Consider the following 23,724-nt stretch of genomic DNA (forward strand, 5'->3'; position numbering starts at 1 on the left):
AAAAAAGTTTTAAACAGCAAGGCTCAAAGAGAGCAGCCATTAATACATTTGTATCAGAATCTACTGAGAAAGTTTCCGGTATCTTTTCCAGAACATTCCAGAATGCTTCACCCATTTACTTACAAAATGCCAAAGGTATGTGCAGTAAATTGCAGAAAAGACATGATTGTATTCTGACATGACACACAATAACCAGAAAAATCAGCATAAAATCTGGAACAATAGAACAGGCTTTGGAGACTGATGGCATTATGATTAATTTCCTTTGGCAGCTGCAGGATCCCTGGAGTATCTTTGAATATATACTGAGTTTCTTTCTCTTGCTACAATCAGTGCACACACATCTAGTACAGGAAAAACTGTTGCTGGATCAATACTCAGAGTTGTCAGGCAAGTTAAGCCTGGAACCCCAGATTTAACACATTAAGCAATAACAGATTGAATTTGTGTTGGACCTTTGTGAAAAATGCAGATTTCTTTCAGCATTTTGTGAATGGCTCAGATTGTTAAACAGAACTTCTAGGGGGAAAGAGAAGGTTCAATAGCACAGGCTGGTGACGCTGGCTGACCTACATTGGCTCATACAGCATCAACAGCCAAGTGCATTGATTCACCCATCTTTCAGGCTTGCAGAGCTTTACGGGCTACGCTTTTTGATACAAGCGCAATTTTAAAAGGGTTGATATGAGATAATAGCATGGTGCAAACACAAATAGCACATATTCTAAGAGTACTGTAAGAACATAAGAGCAACCGTACCACTGCAATTTGGTTAACATACTCTATCACAATATTATGAGTCATTTCTGAAACTGTACATCAGTTATTAATGATTATTAATCTTTAAGCTAAAATGACACTATTGAAGTAATCATGGCTTCTGCCACTTGAGCATTAAGGGTTTTCAAACTGTGCAGTCAATAGAACTGTCCAAAAAATAGCAAAACTCTTTCACAGGCCTCTTCGCTTTTCCGTGAACTTTCAGTGCAGGGGTACCGAGTGTTGTCTTTCAAATCAGACTGCCACTGATGTGAGTTGAGATGGATTGCATCCCTACATTCCATTTCCGCACACATCGATTCAGAGACGTCTGAAAGCCAACAGAAAAGACATCTGTGAAGCTGGCTTGCCCTTACTTGCTGCATTTCTAGCAGCCATTCTGGGGCAAACGGGCCCCAGCCCCTCCTCAGTTCTCATTCCAGAGGATGGCACAGCAGTCTTATTATCAAAAGTCATGCATCGTGATCGTGATGTTGTACAACAGACCTGTTCTAAACCTCTAAGTATGTATTCTAATGCTGGTCATGACATTTTAAACTCCAAACAGCTTGCGTCCATCAGAAATGAAAAACCACGTGCTTCTATATTAATGTGCTTGTACCCCGAGATCTTCAGAGGGCCCTCTAAGTTGCAGCTGAAGGAGTATAAAGATTAAAAGACTGAGCTATGGAGCAGCAGCTCCCAAGTTTGATTTTGCATCTTCCATGCAGCCTCTAGGCAATCTCAGGCAAGTCACTCTCTTTCTCAACCTCAGCCTTCCCATCTGCAAAATGGGGGAAAAATACTGATGAACCTTTCAAGGCTGTTGTAAGGATCACAGCTAGTTAGTGCACACACAGCACTGTCTGAAATTCCTGGCTGGGGTTTGGGTTTAGCTATCATTGATGAAATAACAGTATTGTTATTTCAAAGCAAACATTGCTGCTTTGTTGAATTAAGTTTCATATTATTTTATTGTTTGTGGTTACTTAGCTACTTTGTGGTTCCTATTATTGAGATCAAAAACATGGGTACAATGTTTATTTTATTTAAAACAAAAGGAAAGGAAGAAAATGTAATTCTTTTCCATAGTTCTTCATGATATTTCTATTTGTAATCATGAAAAAGAGAAACTAAACCTTTTCAAAATAGTGTTTTTAGCCCATTTAAGGAACAGAGTTGCATCAGAAAATGTATTTACCTTGGTAAACCAGTTGCAATGCAGAAGAGGTCCATAATATCTCTTGAGTTGCAGTATTTACTGAAGGCCACCTTCCAAAGGAAATAAAATCAGTGAAGACAAATCAAGACCTTCCATGGCAATTTTTAGTTACATCCTGTAGACATGCCATTAATTTACATGATCATTTTTTCCACTTACACATATCTCATTTTTAATATAATCTGGTTCCTATTCTTTACTCTTCCAAACCCTTTCCATTCTTTTAAATTTATTTTCTCATTCTGAAGAGAACAAATAATAAGAATGGTGTTTGAGAACCTAAGCCAGACTGTATAAAAAAAATCACACTAATAGGAGAGTAAAGGGTAGCCTAATTTCTGTATATGCATTGCATATGTACACACTCACAAACTGGACAGGACAAATTAGGAGGGATCATCAAGGATAGTGTGTAATTTTTGTGAGAAATTTTATCTCTGCAGCGCAATGGTGGGGAATTGCAAGCTCAGGATCTGAATCCACCCATCTGAGGTTGTCCAGGCAGCTTTCCCTCATCGCCACATTTTCCCCTAATTAGTTGGTGGTTTCCCAACTTGTGTGCATCCTCTTGCCTCCAGTTCTACAAGGCTGAAATACTCTCCTAAGCAATTGCTTTAAGCGGGGCTTAGTTATGTAATTGCGTTTTGGCCCCAGGCCTGTACTGCAGCCAGTAATTGAAGATGTTCCCCACTTGTACTGGAACTGATCAGCAGGAACAAAATAAAACCCCTTAGATAGGTCCTCAAAATGGCACCTGTGATGGGGCTGTATGTTGGGGAAGAGATCAGTACTAGAGAGACAGAAACATTGCCAAGTAGGAACACTGTTCAGTCATGCCAGCTCCCACCTCCACCAATTTCATGCATACATGTGGAACTTTCAATCTGTGTGGAATAAATAATTGATTTTAGACAGGAGAGAGGGACATAAAAGGTGCAACACGCCGTAAGTGCAGGCAATGTGACATCTTTGGACACCAGTGCATGCTTAGACATTATTCTTGGCTCAGGCTGAGGTGCCCTTCTTCTTCTACTTTTTTATTTTTTGAAATAACAACATTTCTTGCTGGCAGCTGAGATCAAAGGAAAGTGTGAACCTCCAGGTGCTGTTACTTTCAAAATTTATGTTCAGCAACTGGTCAACTTTCCACAGCATTCTCTCTGCTTTAGGTTACTGGTGCAGGGATTCCTTTTTTTCTTCCTTAATAGATGGGGAAAAACGTGTAGAAAGTAGTGGCACAATGTGGGCGGGTTATGAGTTGAAGATGACAGCATCTGGCCTGCCATAAAATTCTGTAAATGAGGTTTAAAAGACTCATCTGGAAGCTGCCCATGGCTCTTTTTTAGAATGTCTCACGTAAGACTGTCATATTAGACACTAGAACTTCAATTTTCAACCATCTATTGTCAGCTTTCATAAGATCCCTTCTTTCTGCATTGTGTCTCCTTTATAGAATGCAGTTTTCTTTCCTGCGCCCAAATAAAGATACACTTTAAACAAAGTGGATGTTGTTCTGATATCACTTAAGCAGATTCTAGTGTTCCTGTCTATTTGGATTCATAGAAATTAAACAATGTTAGTGTTGTTTAAGTTAATCTGATGCGGCTCATCCTGAAATACTAATAGATCATTGCAAAAAGTAGCATGAGGAATTGTCAGAGCAAAAAGGAGGGCTCACAGAATATTACCAATCTGTTAATGGATGAAGAATTCAATCAATGGAGATCTGATGTTATTGCTGTTGAACTTGGAATGAACTTCTGAAATGTGCTGGGCCATTGAGCCTTGAAATCAATTATCGTTGAACAGAATAAATGCAAGTTAAGTGGGATATGGCAATATAATTGGAACAAATGGAAGTCAGATAGTTAGCCTGGTTAATTAAAACCCACACTGAGAGACATAACAAACTTAGCAGATGTTCTTTTTCCACACAATAGGAGGTGTCAGCTAAGCAAACCCAAGGCACATAATAAGCATATTAGCTTATTGTCACCCATATGTTGATGCTACCTTGAAGTTTAATAAAAGTTTGTTAGTCTTCTCTAACTCTGGATTCTTGCAAAGGCCTAAGTAATAAAACACTCATTGCATTTTGATAAGCATCTCAGAATAGGAACTGCAAGAATATTTTTTCAAGAGGATGGTGATATGCTCTAGAGTACCATTTCTGTTCCAAAAAGAAAGTGGCCTGCTGGAAAACATTCCTCTTTGTTGTACTATTTTCAGCACGTACCTACCCCCAGAGTAGAATATGCTATTGCAGCTACTTTTCAGGGGAAGCCTGTACACTATGGAAGTTGTATTCAAGCATTCCATATACAGGGCTTTAGTCAGTATATAAGGAAGCAGAGCATGGATAAGCATGCTAGTTCCACATCATCACTATTCTCATCCTCTCCCATGTGCTGAGGGCAACTATCTCCTGCAAGGAGCCCTTTATCTCTATGAAGGTTTCCCACATGTTCTAGAACCCTGATTTTCCATTCCACATCCTGTGGAATGTCCCTGTAGAAAAAAAGGGTTCTCTGCAGCAGATGCTAATCCTGTCAAAGTGCCATCACAGACGCTTTCCTCCCTACCATCCAGCCATTACTCCCATGGGCAAAGTACATGGGTCTGACTCCTTTCAGTACAAATGCTTAGGAGGTTCTCTGGGCTATCTGGGGTACTCATAAAAACACATTTCCTGAGGGAGGGAGGGAGGGAGGGAGGAAAAAGCTCTTCCATAGTTGGCCAACACAGGTTACATTCTCATTTCCTAACGTTAGCTTTCCAAAAATTATCCAAAGTTTCCAAACTTGCCTATATGCCTGCAATATATAATTTAGTAATTTTCATTTGAGAGACAGTTGGACTACACCACTGTCCTTGGCCAGTGAGCAATCCTCTAATTGAATCCATTCATCCGTGTTGTACTTATATATAGTATTTTCAGTTGCAATCCTCGCACACGCTCCCATATATGCTCATGTCCATTGTAATGCTTCTAAGTACTGTGGTTTTCAGTATGAATAGAGTCTTTTCAAATTTATGGGATAATGGTATGAAGAGGGTTTTAACTCACTGCTGGGTCAAGTCAAAGGATGGCTTAGAATTCATTTAATGAGCTCTCTCCAGAAACTGCATTCTTTGGCAGATGAAGGTTCAAAGTCATCTAATTATATCGTCATGTATGGAGAAAAATAATCTCCTGTATTACCCCTAACTGAACTCTGACTAAACAAGATAGAATCTGTCTCCTTCTCCCCCACTTCCTGCATTTCCCACTCTGGCAAGCCCCAGATAAAATTTAATCATAGAAAAATGAAATGGATAACATCCATACAGCCAGTCTTTGTATCAGAATGTGTTGTGACTTTTAGGAACTTGTCTTTCTCTCAAGTTCTGCAGTAATACAAGTGTTCATTAGAGAATAATTTTGGGACAAAATCAAATTCTTATGTGTGTTTTCACCCCAGCAAATTTGGGTGAGGGGAAGTCAGGTTAGAAAGTGTTGTGTGAATCTCAAACTGTATAGAATTTAGGATCTCAAACTATATAGAATTTTGGCTATGGAAACATGGATTCCAGAGTTTAGAATAAGTCTATGGTACATTATTTTGATATTCCAAAATTGTTGATGTTAACAGAATTCAGATATCCCTTTTTGGTACTAATAAGGAGCTGATCATTCTAGAGATATTACCTTTAGTGCAAACACCAAAGACTAAACTGGGCATTCATGGACTGCTTTTTGGAAATCAAGTACATCTTGGCAAAAGTAACAGTTAAGACACCATTATTCAACTTTTAAAATTGGAAAGGATCAAAGTTTTGGTCCAGCTGCATCATCTGAAAGCATTTTCAGGAAGAATGAACATAAATGTGGAATTGCCTTAGCTACTTCTTTTCACCACATTTGGTGAGGACAGAAATGTCCCTGACCTTACAATGATCCTGGGAGGTAGATCTGAAGACACTGTTGGAAGTTGGGGACTTTTAGGTTCACTGAGGCTGGTTTGAGAGGCCACTTGTGGCTCCACCTAATCTGGATTCAGAAAACACAGCAACCCACGCTCAGGGGTTGAGCATGGGTTGCGTGTGGAATGCTGTTGAACTATGGGCTGCTGTTGAAACATGTTATCTGAAGTCTGCTGCATGAACAAACCATAGTTCGTTAATTGCAAAGAACCCTTCAAATGAATGCATGGTTTGGTATTAGGTTGTGAACTATGAATTGTTCAGTGTGGTTTGTTATCTTGGCTGTGTTTAGACAAAATGATGAACAACATTTCGACTATAACGCACATTTCAATGACAACCCACAAAGCAACCCATACTCAATCCTTGAGTCTGGTTTACTGTGTTGTGTAAACCTAGTTATAGTCTTGGCAAGGGTTGTAATAGTCAGACAGTTATTGTATATTTTATTGTAAGCCACTCAGAGAGCTTCAGCTATGGAGTGGCATAGAAATAAATAAATAAATGTTTAATTTCTATCCTGCCTTTTCACATACCTCCCCCGAAAAGGTGTTCAAGTTAGCTACCAATAAAATCTAGTCTAACAACATCAACTTCATTAAGGCTTAGCATTAAAACAGTCTCAAAATGCAATTTTAAACACAACAGTAGAAGCAATAAGCAGCACCAGCCAATTGAAAGGCCTTTCAGCAAAAGACCAGCCAGATGAGAAAGACCAGCCTGAATCTCTGTGGCAGCTGGGAGGGGCCATCCTAGCTCAGCAGGGAGTGCTATAGCCTATGGGTGGCCATGGAGGAGGCTCTCCCTGCAAGAGCATAAAATCTGGGCAGGCTTACAGGGGACAAGATGACCAAATCATGTTTCTCTGCTCCTGAGATGTTGCACTGACCCCATCAAAGAGGCTCCCATAGGATATTTTTGGGGTATGTTTGAAGAGCATGGAAGATGTGAGAGCAGCTAAAGCCAGGTCCCACTTGTAATTGGCTACTACATTTGCATCCACATATGTCTGAGGTAAAGGCTTTATTTGAATTGTTCCTCATGAACAGAAGACCAAATTTTGTACTTCAGCCCATTCTGAACAGTTTAAAGCAGAGATGGACAACTTCGGGTGCAGCTGAACTGCAACTCTCAGCTGCCCTAGCCAGCACAGCCAATGGTGATGCATGATGGGAGCTGTAGTCAAGTAACATATGCAAGGGCACAAGTTTAAAGGAAGCTGTAGAACGACTGCTTCTGTCTGTGACTTGGTCTTGTTTAATGAGTAAAGCACCAATTCAGAGGAGAGGGATTCATTCCCCTGTTGCCAGTGTAGACCTAGATACCATCCCGGAAGACATGGTATAATAGGATCCATGAACCTGCCCAGTCTAAGAAGCAGCTAACCATGAAGGATATAGCATTATCTGACTTAACTGAATGGGCTATTATTATTTATTGCATTTATTTTTTCCTTTTGTGAGGAACCCAGGATGGCTTATATAGTCTTCTACTTCATTTTATCCTCACAACAGCAACCCTGTGAGGTTAGGCTGAGAATAAGTGACTGGCTCAGCCTCACCCAGTGAGCTTCATGGTTGGGTGAGGACCAGAACCAGGCTCTCCCAGCTTCCCAGTCAGTTCAGAAGTACAAGCAGATGGGCAGAGCATCCCTGAGGACTTTCCTCCCCAACTGCCTTGGACCTGCTTCCTTCATCCACTCCCCATTTCTTCAGATGCCAGAGGTTTCACCAGGAACCACAGAGCACCAAAGGAGTCTGTACCGTAAAGAGGTCAGAGGACAGCCTCTTTAAGGGCTCACTGCTTACCAAAGAGGTATGGAGTTTGACACAGGTATCATTGTCTTCATCAATATCAGAAGGTCCTGTTCCACTCTAGCAGTGGTTGGAGCAAGGGGCCTGCTCTGGAGCTATCCATGGTTCTGTAGATAAAGTTCAGCAAATTCTTTATTATGGAACCTACTGCCTCCAGCTGTTCTTCACCAGAATTCCTGGGGCAACCTTACCCAATCTAAAATGCTCAAGATATGCTGGGATACAACCTCCATCATCCCCAGCCATCTATTCTGCAGTCATCCTTATTTTTGCTGCCTGCCATTTCCTGCCTATTTGTGCGGCATTAGCCTGTCCCATTTTATCAACCCATTCCAATCAGCATGGTTAGCCAGAAACAGGAAGGGAAAAATGCTGAACACTGAAGTCACATGATTATGTGATCAAAGGTCCCTAGGGTCTTTCCAGGCTAATGGGAAAAATGGACAGGTTTGTAGGGAATTCATATCATTTCTCCCAAAGGTAACATTGCCATCCAGGTGAATGCCTGACTTCAAAGGTGGTACTGATGCAAGAGATTCTGGACCGTGGGGTACAGTTCCTGGAAACTGGACTGCTGGCAAGGGATAGGATGCATCTCACAAGGACTGGGAAGAATGTGCTTGGAAGAATTAATTAGGGATAAATGCCTAGCTTTGCACCTAGTAAAATGGAACCAAATCCATAGTTACCAGATATGGGATACTTGGCTCAAAAATATTAGATATAAGAAGGATCTTGGAATTATAGCTCACAATCTGAACATGAATCAACAATGTGATGTGGCTGCAAAATAGACTAATGGTATTTGGGTCTGCATTAATGGAAGTATAATTTTCAAATCACGCAAAATTCTAGTTTGCATCTATTCTGCACTTCTTAGTCCTCATCTGGAGTACTGCATCCACTTCTGGGCACCACAGCTTAAGAATGATGCAGATAAACTGGAAAGGTCAGAGTAGAGCAACAAGGGAAACAAAACCCTAGGAGGAGAGCTCAGACGAACTGGGCATGTTTTGCCTTGAGAAGAGAAGCCTGAAGGGAGCTATGGTAGCACTCCTGAAAGGCGATGATCTCTGCTTGATCATCAGAAGAGGGCTGTGATCGCTCCTTGATCTTCCCAGAGTTCAGGGCAAGGAATAATGGGATCAAGTTACAGGAAGCCAGGTTCTGGCTGAACATCAGGAAGAACTTCCTGACTGTTAGAGCAGCAGACAGTGGGACTGATTACCTCCTTGGGAGGGAATTACCTCCACAATCTGTATGCCACAGGTGACAAGGCACTATTTTGTATTGTTTCATTGAAAGGCAAGAGGAAGAGGAACAGGGCTTCTGCTGATGAACACAGCAGGGTCATGTGTGGAAATGTGGACCTTTAGGGTATCCTGACCCCAAGCTGGATAGAACTTTGAAATCACCAGAACTTCCTGCATTTGGCAATGGACTGGAAGCCAGTGAAGATCAATGAACAGCCAGAGATCCGTGACGAAGTTCGGAGTCACACGGAATTCACTAGCAAAAGTTGAAGTAATGGCATCAAAGGGAGAATTAGAGGGATTCCCACAAGTACCTCACTGGCCACTGTATAGATAAAATGCTGGGCTAAAGAGATCTTTGGCTCAGTACCGCAGGGCCCTTCTCATGTTTTTAGGTAGACTGAACCCCAGTTGAAACTCTAGTTGCCGCATTTTTGCTCCAGCTGAAGTTTCCAAACACTGCTTGAAAGACGCACCATCACAGTTGTACTCGTGCCATGAATATGGAATGAATGACATCATAACAATGTATTAGCTGTGAAATACTTGAGAATTACGAATGCCTGCTGTGTCATGGACAGGGATCTCAAAAGTCACTCCCCACTCCACGATTATAAAGGGCAAGCCATTCCTTTTCCCTGTGTCCTTTTAGCTATGGCTCTGTACTGCCAACAGGGGATTCACACCCCTGCTGTCCAAGCACCACAGCAAGGGTCCCTCCAGAGAGCAAAGCCACCCCAAGCGCTGCCATTTCCCAGCAAGGATGGGTGTGTAACAGCACCGGTGCTAAAAAAGGGCTCACGTGACTTCAGCACTTCCAATTAAGCACACATCTAGAAATACCCTTGTACTGTAGCCAAAGGCATATCCCCTCAGAAGTGACTCCCACTGGGTCCAGTGGGGTTTACACTCAGTTCAGTGTGAATACAGCATTGCTGCTATAATATAATGCATTTGCAGACTGAATCAAGGCAGGGCAGGGTAGAAGTTTATCCTAAATTATTCCTCAAAGCAAATTCGAGATCCAGAGGAAAGAGGTGAATGTACAACCTGCCATTTCCACTGTCTGTATGAGAGAACAGAGCACAGTGACCAAAAGACTTGAGATGCAGATCTCGAGGGTGGAACTAGCTGGATTTTCCCAATCATGTTCAGCACACCTATTTTCCATTGTTTATTATAAGTGGCAGGTTACAAAATTCAAAACAAGCACGTGTACAGAATATGTCTCAGGTGTTTTCTTCTTTTAGGTTGCAGATCTAGGTCCCTCCTTTCTTAACTTCGGCTGAGGCACCCATACAATAAATGAAAGTTATGATAGAAGTTTATGCTGTGTGTGTGTCTGTATACAAGAAGCACTGAAAACAGTTGTAGGAACCAAGGGCATGCATAATTCACTAAAATTTTAGGATACTTTATACCCTCAAACTACTTAAATCTACCTATCAGACTTAGCTTGGATATGTAAAAATATTTGCATTTAGACTGTGTTCTGCTCGCACAAAAACTAGCTTAGAATCCTCAAAGTGTAACTGTAACTTTGCATTCCCAGCTGTACTAGTGCACACAGTAACTACAGAAGACAACACATGAGAATTCACACATGCATTCCAAATCTCTGCTATCTTGAAACCATCAATCTGCTTCCTTGAGTTCTCACTGTAGGCTTTTGCAAACAAGCAGACAAACCCACCCAAGACTGTGCAGGAATGAAACTATTAACACAAGGCAGCAATATGCATCGATTTGAATGAAAATGCAATTACAGCTCATGATACACAAAAGAAAAGGGTGGGGGGAAGAAAGCTGGACAGCGAATCCAGTTAAATGCAAATGGCATTGATAAAGACAATCGCTGCAAATGTACAAGGAGTGAAAGAGTACCTTCTGAATTCTTCCATCAATATCCAAATAAACACACTTGGGTCGGTATGCTGACGAGCTGGATCCCATCTTTCTGGACACAGTCAGACTTTTATGGCAGTTTTGTTAGATTATTAACTCTATGGCAGGAATAAGGTCTAGGCACCCTAAGCAGAACCACCACTGCCTGATGCATCGGTGCCTTTGCTCTTCTCCATTCCACTGCCTCTGGCTACAACAGTCCCTCCTCTAACATGCATGCCTTTCCCTGTGCCTCCCTGCCACCTCCTCTCCATTTCTTCCTTCCTTCCTTTCGTTCCTGTGACTCCAGCAGCCATGGGCAGGAAAGAGCCAAGCCCCAAATCCTGTCTCCAAGTGCCCTCTTGATTCCCATAGCAACTCTCCCTTGCTTCAGAGCCAGGAGCCTCTGGGCAATCAATGTGTAATGCTGTACTGCAAAGTAGGGTTTGATTAGCTGCTTTCCACACAGAAGGCAGAATACCAGTTAGTACTAGGAAAATTATCTACAGTCAGCACTGATCATTTTTACTGGAAATTTTCAGCATCCATCCTCCTGGCACATTTCTTTCTAAATGCATGACAAGCTGCCAGCTGCACTAGTTCCTGAATTGACTGAAGGGCAGGGCAGAGCCGGAGCTGAAATTACCCCCACTCAAATTAAAGCAGTTTCTTTTATGCATGCTTCAGCTCTAATGGTCTAAAACAAAGACAAAAGCCAAGAGGAAGAAAAGGTTGCTGTTTTAAAATAGACATCCACAGACTTTAGGAAAACGCTTCAAGAAAACAGAATGCTTCACTTGTAGCTGTAATTCTGGGTCCTAAAAATGTTCTGTTTACTTAGAGGAAAATGAGTTGATAGCCAATTATATTACCCTCAAACATCTAGGTTGGAAAAACTGATTAGAATCCTGCATGTAACTTTCTGCTGAATGGTCTATCTTAATGTGCTATATTACAGGGTTTACGTTCATGGCAAGACTGTGGAACCTCCTTTGGCCCAAGGACTGAATTACATTTTGCAGTCCAGGGGTGAGTGAGAGCAAATACAATAAGGGCTGGGCCCAAACTACATAAAGACCAGCATACTTTTTCTTAAAGCTCCTCTCTCAGTATCAAAGCATTTCAACTTTTTAGAATGGTGGGGAACCTGCAAAAGCAAAGAAAACACAAAACTATCAGGGCACTGGGGATTGGCATGACTTGCCTGGGAAGCCTGCAGGGCTGGATTTGAGTACCAGGAAGGCCAGATTTGGCCGACAGGACTGAATTTTCCCCATTCCTGCTCTGCAGGGCAAAATTCAGGGCTGGTTTTCCTGACCAGGGTTTTGGGTGTGAACGACTTGTACATGAACAACTTGAAGTCTGGTTGAAAGGTAGTTGGCAAATCCTACATCATTTTAAACCTGCAGCCTGTTGACACTTAAATTCAGGGAAGCTGCTGCCTTGAGGGTCTGATCCTGTGAGCTATAAGAGCTCATGACAAGAGCTCCTTTGCATAATCACAGATTTCCTTTGGATTTGTGAACCTGAAGAAATGGCCCACTTGGTCAAATATGACAAAATCTGAGAAAAGATATTGTATATACTCAGGATCTCTCTTCTTTTCCATTGTTCTCCTCCTTACCATGTTATCAGGCCCAGAGATGGCTAGGTGAGGGCAACTCAGCCTCCATCTCAAACAACCATCATGCAAAGATTACTTTATAAACTATTCTATGGTATATGTTTCAGGGAGGTAAAATATGAGTGTCTGCGACTCACAACAATTGCACAGTGATCCTTCAGTGACCAGACACAATAGTTTCTTTTTTTCTTTAAACTTCACCAAATTATTTCTCAACAGCACAGGACAGCATGACATTTAGAAAAGAGAACAGGGGCATGCATAGAGATGAAACAGGCAGGCTCCACCAGCTGAAGTCCACACTTGGTTCCCACCCAAACACGTATTGCTCAGAGCCATGCACGTTCGCTTTTTGAAAACGGGAGTTCTGCCATCGCAGCTGGACTTGAAGGCAAGAGGAGGACAGAGGGAGGGGGAAGGACTAGCTCCAATATCATATAAGCAAGAATGACAACATTAAGCAGTGTATTAGATATATTCCACTGCATCCAATCATGGATTTGCCTTACCAAAATTTGCTTCCACTCTTGCGAGTCAGGGAACCTATTTTTGGTGCTATTACCTCCCATTTCTGCAGTCCACTCAGGAGCAGGTGGGCAGGGGAGGAATTGGTGAACATCTAGTGCCCCAGCTTCTTTGCAAGCAAAGTCACTGTTAGATATAAAGCTTACTAAGGAAGGCCTTCCTTTGTTTTGCATCTGCCGAGTGCATAAAAAGTTGCTTATTGAGATGCAGACTGCAACCTCTACACACTTATCTTGGGAATAAGGTGGAACTTTCTTCTGAGCAGGAATAGATAGGGTTGCACCAAAACTTGCCTTATCAGAGCAGGGCAGAGCTATGGATGCTATTGATGGCTACCCACTTGAAAAGAAAAAATGTGACTAAAGAGAACCCATCTCCTCTTCCCAAAACTAAGACTAAAACACCCAGCTGGCTCCATGGGAGTTCATCTTCTATAGAGTTCTCATTCCTTGATACTGCAAAGTGTTAAGCAAGTGCAGCTTTATATATTGTTATCCATTCACAGAAGTGACAAAACAAAACAAAGTGTTAGTTCCATGTGATCACCTGAATTATTAAAACAACAACAACACTGGCCACTTTTCACAACCTCTTACCTATGTGAATACAGGTACTGATATTTCTAGTGACATTAATTTAAAAGAGTTCACACAGATTTAAACTGTTTTGTTCTGTAGGGGAACAATTCTTGCAGCAATATCCCCCAGGTGACCATGGGAGGACTCTCTGCTTGTGTACCAAGAGAGAGGGAGGGAGGGAGGTACATGGGCCAATGCCCTCCTAACCCCTCTTGGGAGTTCATGGAGATTTAAGATACTATCCTGCACATGCTTGGACAGAAAAATGTCCTGTAACTTTCAGGATTCCTCAACCAACATGGTTAACTAAAAGTTGACAAAAATGCATATTTATATCTGAGCACAGCATGTACCTTGACTATGATACACTTCATAAATAGGAGACAAAATGGCACAGAGCACAAGAGAAATCTCACACCTTTGCCTTGTTTAATTTTTACATTTGGTATGGGTTCATGTGGTAATATCATGACACAGAGTAACACAAAGCTTCAAAATCCTGAGCTTGGGAAAATGGAAAAGAAATGAGTGCCAGAGTAATTTGTTGAACTTTATGTGTACTGGAATAGAATCACAAAGATCAGCACTGGCCTCGAGATATATTGCTTCACAACAGACTTAGGTTGTGGAGACTTAGGTCCGTCGTAAGCACCTCATTTGAAAATATTGCACATCGTTGCTCTCATGTTTCAGATAAATAAGTGAATGAATATGTGTACATATACCCAATCCCTATATCTATATACACAGGAAGAGAGAGAGAGAGAGAGAGAGAGAGAGAGAGAGAGAGAGAGAGAGAGACGGAGCAGGCTGCTCCTGTATTTATTGAATCATCTCAGAGCTGTGGAACAATGATTTTGCTTTTACTTTTTCCGACCAATTGTACACATTGATTTTTGAACTTCTCACAAGCACCTCCAAGTTCTTTGTAAATGAAAAATGTCACTAGAGGAGGGTTATAGTCCTCTTACTGACAGCCATTGTATCCAGCTAGAGAATGACTTATCTGTCCCGTCCTTTTGGTTTTCCATCACAGAACTTTGGGGACAGGTATAAAAGGAACTTATTAGAAGGTGTTCTGATGTTTTCACTTCGCTGCCTTTTGTCACTGTGTGTGTGGTAACAGCTGCAATCAGTGCTTCCAAGACCACCGCTTGGAGATGGCCTGGGGTCCCACCAGGCCTGTTCAGTGGTGCTTGGCACCAACTCTCCACTGACTCCCCACAACCTGACCAAGTCCCCAAAGCACTGTTCCCTCCTATCCTCCTTCAGGGAGAGCAGGATGCCAGCAAGGGGCACCAGCTCCAGGAAACCAGCATAGCTGTGGAAGGAGCTGATCTTCCCTCCTCTCCCATCACTTTCCAAATAAAGCCACAGTGATGAATTCAGTTTCCTCTCCCTTGAAACAAGGAGCAAACACGGTTTGCTCCCTCTCCTCCTGAAACTGTAGGATGCTCTGTGGGCTTGGCAGGCAGATAGTTGCACCAAAAAGACTCTAACAGCACGCGTGTGCATCCACATGTGGATGTGTGTGCCATATTCACACAACATACACAACAAACAGCAAATTGCTTACAAAACTGCCAAGTGGGGAGGACAGCCTTAGAATGATGGCAACTACAACTCCAAATTACAAGCTGTCCCTATTTATTTATTTATTTATTTGGGGTATTTCTAACCTGTCCAATCACTATATGTCTCTGGACGGCTTACAACAATAATTCAATAAATACAATGATATAAAATATCATATTAATAACCCAAACAATAATACTAATAACACTAATAACCCATGACTGGAATAAAAACATAATTAAAATTTTATACGTTAAAATACTGGGTAAATTAAAAAAATTCCCAGGGGATGTAGCTAAGGGTATTTGTATCTTGTATGTAAACTGTAAGTATGTGGTCTGGAACAATAGAGAAGGCAGAGAATCCCCCTCATTTTTAAACATCCTCAAATTTTAAATTTGCACATCACAGATGCTCATCATCTGCACCTATCTGCCTGGGGTTTGACATTTCTACCCCTCAGAAGGTGTACCATGCCTGTTCATTTTATACAGCTTTGCAGAAGTGTGTGTGTGTGTGTGTGTGTGTGTGTGTGGTGATCTTTCCATTCTGAGAAACAGGAGAGGCATCCATGGCTTTGGAAAATGAGATGAGGCTCTATTTAGATCTAAGACAAAGGGTGAAGGCAAATTGAGCCTGCAAGACAATCCTTTAACCAAGTCAAGGAGACCGATTTGAAGGCTACATCTCTCTCTCTCTCTCTCTCTCTCTCTCTCTCTCTCTCTCTCTCTTTCTTTGCCCAACCATCTATATTTGGAATGGGGAGTATTTGGCAAATTTAAATGCTAATCTGGGCTCACCTGATTTGTGTCTTCCAGACAAATGTGTGGATTGGATACAGATCCACTTGCATTCTGCATTCCTACTAGATACTACAATGAGGTGATCTGAGCGATATCTCTCTCCTGCCAGGCTTTTAAGAAGATATAACCGCCTGGCATAAAAAGTGCAGCCGGTGGAAATATGGCAGCAATTCCTCCTGAGAGCAGTAGAAACATGTATTATTGCTCTTGGGAAGATTGTTTGGTGAGAAACTGCCCCCTCCCAACAGTCCCAGTGGACCTACAGCGGCAGCCACGGTTTTCTTCTGTATAAGCTCCCGGAGAGTAATGGCATGTTTTTGGGGTATGTAGTTCCCAGGCGACTGCAGCCATCTTTTCAGTACCATCTGTCCTTGCTACTCCTGGCAGCTCGTATGTGTAAAACAACAGCTAACAACACAAAGCAGCCTTTGGGCCAGTTCATTAGCACTTCTTAAGCACATTAACATTTACTATATTTGTACAGATCTGAAAGAAGATTTCCTAAAGAAGGCCACACAAAAGCTGGATGGGAGAACACTTCTGAAATGGGCATAAATCAGTTTAAGAACTTTCTGTTCATCCTTTATCTACTGCATCATACTTCCTTATCACTGGAAGAATACATTTTATCTTCAAAGACTGCAGATATTACAATAGCTGCAGGGATGATGAAAGGGAGTTGGAAGAGAAGAGCAAGAAAAGAAGCCAATGTTCCAAAATATCTAGGCCTGTATGGAGTGTTAAAAAAAATCTAAGGGTGATAGTAAGGAGTTTGCTGAACTCAGATAAGAGGTGGCATGAGAGAGGGGGGCTCATAAATTTTTTCAGAGAAGATGCAAGCTTTAGGAGCACCAAAATTCTACTCCAGCTTCAGATTAAGATCTGAGTCAGAGACATATTTCTGATTTATCTCCATCAGCCCTCCCCAAGCTGATGTCTTCTGGTATAATTCTCATAATCCCCAGCCAACACAATCATGCTGACTGGTGATAGGTGTTGTAGTACAGCACTCCTGGTGGATGGCCGTTTGAGGAACGCTACCCTAATGACTTCACTGAATTGGAGTTTGAGAATCAGGCCCTAACTGAGCAGGTGTATTGGGAATCAAGGTCAGGGGGGACACTTTTGAAGTCAGTTTTTACTTCTCAGCAAATAGCTTGATTTATTTCTGAGCCAATTCCAATTGGGTTGGGGATAAATCACCTGTCTTTAAAAACAACAACTTCCCACAAACAGCATCAATACATCAAATTACCTTTCTCAAGAAACAGAAGTTTCTCTGCACTGCTGCCTGACTCCGATGTTATTATTTTCTCCGAGAGCCTTTGGCTCTCTCTGAGCTTTTCTATATTTTTTTTCACTGGATAGCCACATGTCAGCTCTGAAATTCATTAAAATGCTGTTGCACACCTCTCTCTAGATTATGATTTATTGCATTTTTCTTCTTAAAACACCATGCCTTAGGAGAGTTTCAAGTGAAGTCAACTGGAGTCCTTGGCAGTTGAAATATGAAATGTTAAGCGCACTGTGTTATTTAGCTCTATAAGGGAGCCACAGGCTTCAGGAAGAAGCCAAACACTGAAAGGAACTGAAATGCAAACATACCTGCCCACTTCAGAAAGATGAAGGACCTGGCATCCTTTGTGCATATGACTCCAGGAAACTCCAATGTGTCATAGCATGGACCAGCCCTCTGGCTAAAGTACACACTAAATTATATATAAATCAAATCCATTTCCCTCCTGCCTGAATAGTGTCTTTGTCTCTCATTTAGCTCCCTCTGTGCCCTCACATTTTTCTTTCCCCCTCAGTTTCAATTTCCTATTATGCTTCTTTCTCCTATATTTCCTTTGCCAATCTCCCTTCAGGGATTTTACTTACAGCTGTAATGTCCATTGCCACACCAGCTTTTCTTTATTAAACCCTTTGGTTTCTTTGCCTTTATGTCTTTGCTCTTAAACTTTAAATTAAATTCCCACAAATTAGAATCAGTTTTGTCTCAGACCATACATCCTCTACTTGCTTCTTCCATTTAAGAATGGGATGTTTGCGTATTAAGCAATAACTAGCTCTAAACCTCTTCATTTTAGAATCTAGCAACAACTCAGTGGGGGTAAGATAATCAATTGGGTGTCTAGTCTTTACTTTATGTAAACTATCCCAACTTGAAAACACCTCTGATCAAATGCGCTTTTGATCCTTCTTTCTGAACAGAACTTCTCACAAAGCATCTCCAGGCTGATCAATGGCACCACCTAGTGGTAATTCTGACAGCTTGCAGGCTGATTGCTGCCCTCCATCTTTGCTAACAGTCTTACTATTTTGTCTGGACTCCTGTAATAATCTTGACCATCATCTTTCACTGTAGAGCTTCACTAGTCCACCATTCCCATTTATATTGCATTGCTTTCCAGGAGAAACATTTATTTTTTTATGCTGCCCTGCATCCTAAAAGGTAAGGGAGAGACTAACATGGTCCCATCTGTCAGTCAGGGAGAGAGAGCAGCTGAAGGAAGTTTGCTTCACCATTCTTGTTGAAAAATCTCCTCTAAGAATTTAAAAATGAAGAACTTGTGTCTGAGTTTTGCTCCTTCCCCTTCCTTCCAACCTCTTTTCCTTTTGTGTCATGTCTTCTTGATTATAAACATAACGGTGGGCTTAGAATCCCTTGGGATATCAGAAACCAAACACACATGTTAAAAAACAACAAAATCTTTGGTTAGAGCAGGACAAAAGCACAGACAAACTTTTCCAGAGTCTATGGATCACCCAGATAAACTCAGAAAATCCAGTGAGCGGTATAATCCAGAATGTGATCCCCCGCAACATTTAAGTGATTCCTGAATTCAAAGCAAGCAATAATTCAGGTATCAGACACAGTCCGAGCAATGGATTGTTTGGAATCAGCAACATGGTACCCACAAATCACTTTTGCCCATGCACCAGGTTTTATGCAGGGTCAGAGTGACCAATGCACTTCATTTATCAATTAAGTCCTCGAGTTGAGAATTCCCACTGAATGGTTGTTTTGACTCTCTCTGTTTCAGCCACTGGCAATGCCTGGAGGAGAGCCTTGCACATGCCCCTTCCTCAGCCAAATCTGTCTCCTGGATCTTATCAAAACATATCCCAGACTGAGGTAACTTGGGTGTTTTTTCCCAGGTTAGCTCTGGCTGCTGTTAGGAAAGAGTAGCTGCTTCCTCCTGATAGCAATTGACCATAAAATGGGACAGAAGCAAGTTTGGAGCAGGCTTCTGACACTCCAAACCTTAGTTCAGTTCTAAAAGAGATTCTTCTACTTCTGAACTAGACTCCTCCTCGGAGACTCAGGGGCAAGGCATGACATGCAGTGACTATCTTACTATTACTCTTTGTGGGCCACTTCAGGCTCCGTTTTTGACTGAAGAATGGGGCAAAATGCTATAATAGTAGTAAGGCTAAGAACAATGATAACAGTAAAAACAGCTCCTTGTTATCAGTGGGCCAATGCTTTTCCTCTGATATGGCCCAGCATGCAGAGGAGCAACCTCCCACCTACCCGTCCCACCTCCACATATCCATGCTGTATGATTTGCTGTCAGTACCAACTTTAAATAAAATTGCATGTGGCTTGGGGAGATGCTTTCAGATTTCAAAATAATAACATCATGGTCAGGAATAAGTCAAGCAGAAGCTGGATGAATTTAGTAGGCTTCTGATCAAGTCAAGAAAGAATCTGGAAGGTAATGATAAAGAATCTGAGCAGAATCTCTCAGGTTAGAGATGGAGACTGGCATAATTTAGAACTGAAAAGCTTTTCAGACCCTTGATATAGCCTGTCAAACATATTTTTACTAGTTAGATCAGTAAAATGCTGGCAAGCAGGTGGGCAGCCCTAGGGGTTCAGCTGGGTACTGCTGTGTTCCCGTTCATGGAGGGGTGTTGCCATGTTCCTTTTAGTTAAATTGACTCAGGATCCTTTGGATGCAGCTCTTTGTGAAACATAGATGAGAGGTGTTTGAAAGGGGAAAAAAGATAACCCGACTAACTCTGGGAACATGGTCAGAGGTTTGGCACATGAGACTGTGTTTCTGGGAAATCCCAGCTATAAAGATTGTCTGGACTTACTTTATGAATGCAGTGGAAGGCTTAGCAGACAATTGGAGCTTTCTACAGGCTGCTGGCAGGCAAAATCTGAAGTGAACCATGTCAAGAGGGCTGCTGGATCGCTCACAGCTGACAGCCAAGATATGGAGAAGCTGAAATTCTTCCATTAGCCGAAGTTTGATTTGCCTGGTTTGGCAGAAGGCTACAACTGATGGCAACAATTTTCAGACTCAAAATAGGAAACAGTTAAGCATATGGTTCTTTTTAGGGAGAATTATGCATTTCTTTGTGCTCCAGGAAAATGAGGCAATTTTATATCAAAATGTAAGGGTTCAGAAGCACAGTGTTATTTTGTTCTATGTTGGCCATAATGGTTGTCAACCATTATGACAGTCGGTACCTTTCTACCCCTTTTAGAATGTAATCTAGGAAGCTTTAACTTCCATGATAAAATAAATAGCAACTGTTTAATATTTAAACTCCACTGAAATACAATATTAACTTAGAGAAAGTAGTACTCAGGGAAAGTATTATGCGAATGGGGTGGCATACAAATTCTCCAGATAAATAAATAAATAAATAAATAAATATTGTGGTTGTCGAGAGCTGAGGTTCTTCTTTACGCATTCAAAGCCACAGACCTATTCCTTGCAAAGTATTCTTTATTGACCAAAATAATAGCACAGAAGAACTAAGTTCCTATCCAACTTGTTGGAAAGTCTATTAAACTCTAAGATGTAGAAGCTTGGTTCACATTTAACAAAAGAAACAGTGTGGTTTATTGAAATCTGACTTTTGACTGTGTGCAAACCCATCCCCACCAACAAATGATAAATTGTTAATCAGCTATAAACCACAGATAGAAGCCATGACTTGTTATTGGTTTATAAGACTGGTTGGTTAAACCATGGCTTGTTGTGATGTGGGAACTCAGAATTGTGGCTTATTCCAGGCCTGTTTGCATTGCTGTCTTGATCTGGAACAGCTACACAAAGTTTAGGGTTTAAATTGCTGACTACCCATAGAACAGGTTTAAATGAGACCAATCTGAAGGCTGGTAAAGTGAGTGGAAGAGAAATAAACCAGAAAATTGGGGAAAATGCTTCCATTTGTTTGCTGAACATTTCATAGCTAAAGCAATCTGCTTTCATCTGCTAGACATTTCGTAGCTAAAGCAATAGAACAAGGTTAACATAAACCATGGCTTATTGTTGCATATACTCCCTAGCTTTGCATCACTTCTATGGGACCTGCCCCAAGACAAAACTGACAATACAGATGAGGGTAAGGGTGTGCTGTGGGGTGGTCCCTTTCTTCAGGTGCAACCAGTGAAGAGGCACAGCTCAGTGGTGGGCACTTACTTTGTACAGGGATTAGGCCTTGCAGATATACTTCAAGACAGTCTGACAAGTCTGAGTGGGAGGGGGGCAGGGAAGAGGTTGCTGAGGCATCAAGAGAGCAAGTGCAGGAAACAGGAGAGAATAAGTGCGATACAGAGGGAGCTTGCTGGGGGGCACCTAGTTTGTTGGAAGACAGCCAAAGAGCCCCCTCAAACTGTAGGAAAAGAGGCTCCTCACAGAAGGAGGAAGTAGGAATCAGAGCTCCAAGGGCAGGCAACAGACGAAATGGGTGGTGCAGCACAATGTAGCCTGAAATTTAAGGAGATAGGTGAGCAGCGAGACCACCCAAAGAAGATCCACCTTGTAGACAGGGCATGGGAGTCAACTGGACAACAAGTTCATCCCGAACAGTTCTATATTAACGTTCCTGCCATTTTATCTTAGGAAACTGATCTACAGTGTAAACTCTGCTTGAGTACTTTCTTTCTACTGACTGCAAGATCTGTTATGTAGCCTGAAGCAATGCTGGCTGATCTTTGAGTTTTGCATTATAAAAGCTGATTGAGGGAAAAGTTGTGGGCTTTTCTGCAGAGGAAGTGGGAAGCAGAACCTGACGCCTGGCATGCAGAAAGTCCCAGGTTCAATTGCCAGCCTCTCAGGTAGGGCTAGGAGAGACTTCTGCCTGGAACCTTGGGAAGCCACTGCCAGGGAGCGTTGGCAACACTGGGCTAGATGGACAATGGTCTTACACAGTGTTAGGGTGCTTCCTATGTTAGCCAGCTCAGGGGGAGATGGCACTTCCCCTGAAGGAGCAGGTGCTTAGTTGAGAGTACTCCTGGATCTCCATGATGTTAAGTGACCTTCTACTAGCTCTGGGTAGTACCTCAGTCGTGACCCCGTCTGAATGGGGATAGCCTGCATCATACTCTGGTGACCTCGAGGTTAGATTGCAGCGATGCATGTACAGTAGTCGGTCCTCAGAGACAATTTAGTTTGCATACTGCAGCTAGTATAGTATTCACTAGGTTGGCAGACTGGGAGTAGGTGATGTGACTATGCAAGTCTGGTTCTGGCCCAGTTGTACTGGTTGCAATTTGTTTTTGGGTCAGGTTCAAAATGCTGTTTTGAACGTATGAAGGTTAGGGCCTCAACACTGTTTTCCCCCATAAGAACCTACCTGAACCCCAAAATTGGCTTCAGGGGTTCCTTTTTGGTTTTCCCCCTCCAAAAGAAGCCCAAGGGGTAGCAGTTTGGAATGGCCTTTGATAGCCCCACATTTATGCAACACTTTCCCCAAAGCAGCTTGCCAGGCATTGGCACTGTCATCTTTTCTGTGGCATTTTCTGAGGCATTTGGACATCAGAAACCTCAACTTGGAGGGATGAATAATTGGGCTTTCAGGTGGTCAGTTTGCATTTCCACCTGTTACTGAAACTTTTCATTTTCTTTCATGCTGCTAGACAAGAGTCAAGACTGGCCTCTTCCTGTCATGGCATCTCAGGTGGGCTTCTTCTTGCTTCCACAAGTTATGTTGATAAGTTATTTTTGCGATCTAAGTTCCTGATACAGACCCATCAGTTTATTCCGTGTTTTAAAGCAACTAATCATTTCTGGAACACTATTTGCTCAATTCTTAAACTTGCTCAATAGGAACCCCAAGTTAAGTTCTTTTGTCGTATCTGAGGTAGATCTGACTCATATACAGACGACTTCACAAATAGGCTAACCTGTTCTTTACTAAGATTAAAAGAAGCCTTGAAAAAGTGCCCTGTTCTTTTCCATAAGGATATGGCCAGAAACTTCCAAGTGTTCCAGTTTAGAGCTAATAATTTCAACTCTTGCCCACAACATCTTGGGCTTCCCCCAACAGGTAGGGGTGTGTGCGCGGGCACGCACCTTTTTCCTACCTGTTCTTTTCCTGCAAAGGTGGGTTGTCTATAATGGGTAGAAAAACCTTCTCCTAACTTATCCAACTCCTCTGTTTGCAACTTTCTGCACACCTGTTCACGGGCATGGATAAATACAAATGTACACATTTTATAAATACAAATGTACACATTTCTATTTCATAGAGCTTTGAAAAACAAAACAAAACCAAACTCTTCCAAAAAGTGCTCCCCCTCATTCCTCTGAAGCAGCTTTCTTAACCAGCTGAAGAACAAATGAGGATGCAGAAATGAGCCTACCAGTTCATCTACCATTGTATCACTGCCTTAAAGAGTAGAAATTTGCTGTGATAGCATTATAGAGAAGCATAATCATGAGCTTTTAGTAAAAACCCTCTTTACCTGAAGAGTT

General features: G+C 41.9%; 1 protein-coding gene across 1 annotated transcript in view; it reads right to left on the reverse strand.

Annotated features, from left to right (window-relative positions):
• PDE9A (phosphodiesterase 9A) overlaps positions 1-10,964 on the reverse strand; it is a 68,449-nt gene extending 57,485 nt beyond the window's left edge. The window contains exons 1-2 of the mRNA XM_044442688.1: positions 10,896-10,964; positions 1,961-2,031 (exon numbers count right to left, since the gene is read on the reverse strand). Coding sequence (XP_044298623.1) covers positions 1,961-2,031; positions 10,896-10,964 — 140 coding nt within the window. The remainder of the gene's footprint in view (positions 1-1,960; positions 2,032-10,895) is intronic.
• Between the last annotated feature and the right edge of the window lie 12,760 nt (positions 10,965-23,724).

Source organism: Varanus komodoensis, unplaced genomic scaffold (genome assembly GCF_004798865.1).
Source record: "Varanus komodoensis strain SLA01 unplaced genomic scaffold, ASM479886v1 scaffold4, whole genome shotgun sequence".
Classification (NCBI taxonomy): Eukaryota; Metazoa; Chordata; class Lepidosauria; order Squamata; family Varanidae; genus Varanus; species Varanus komodoensis.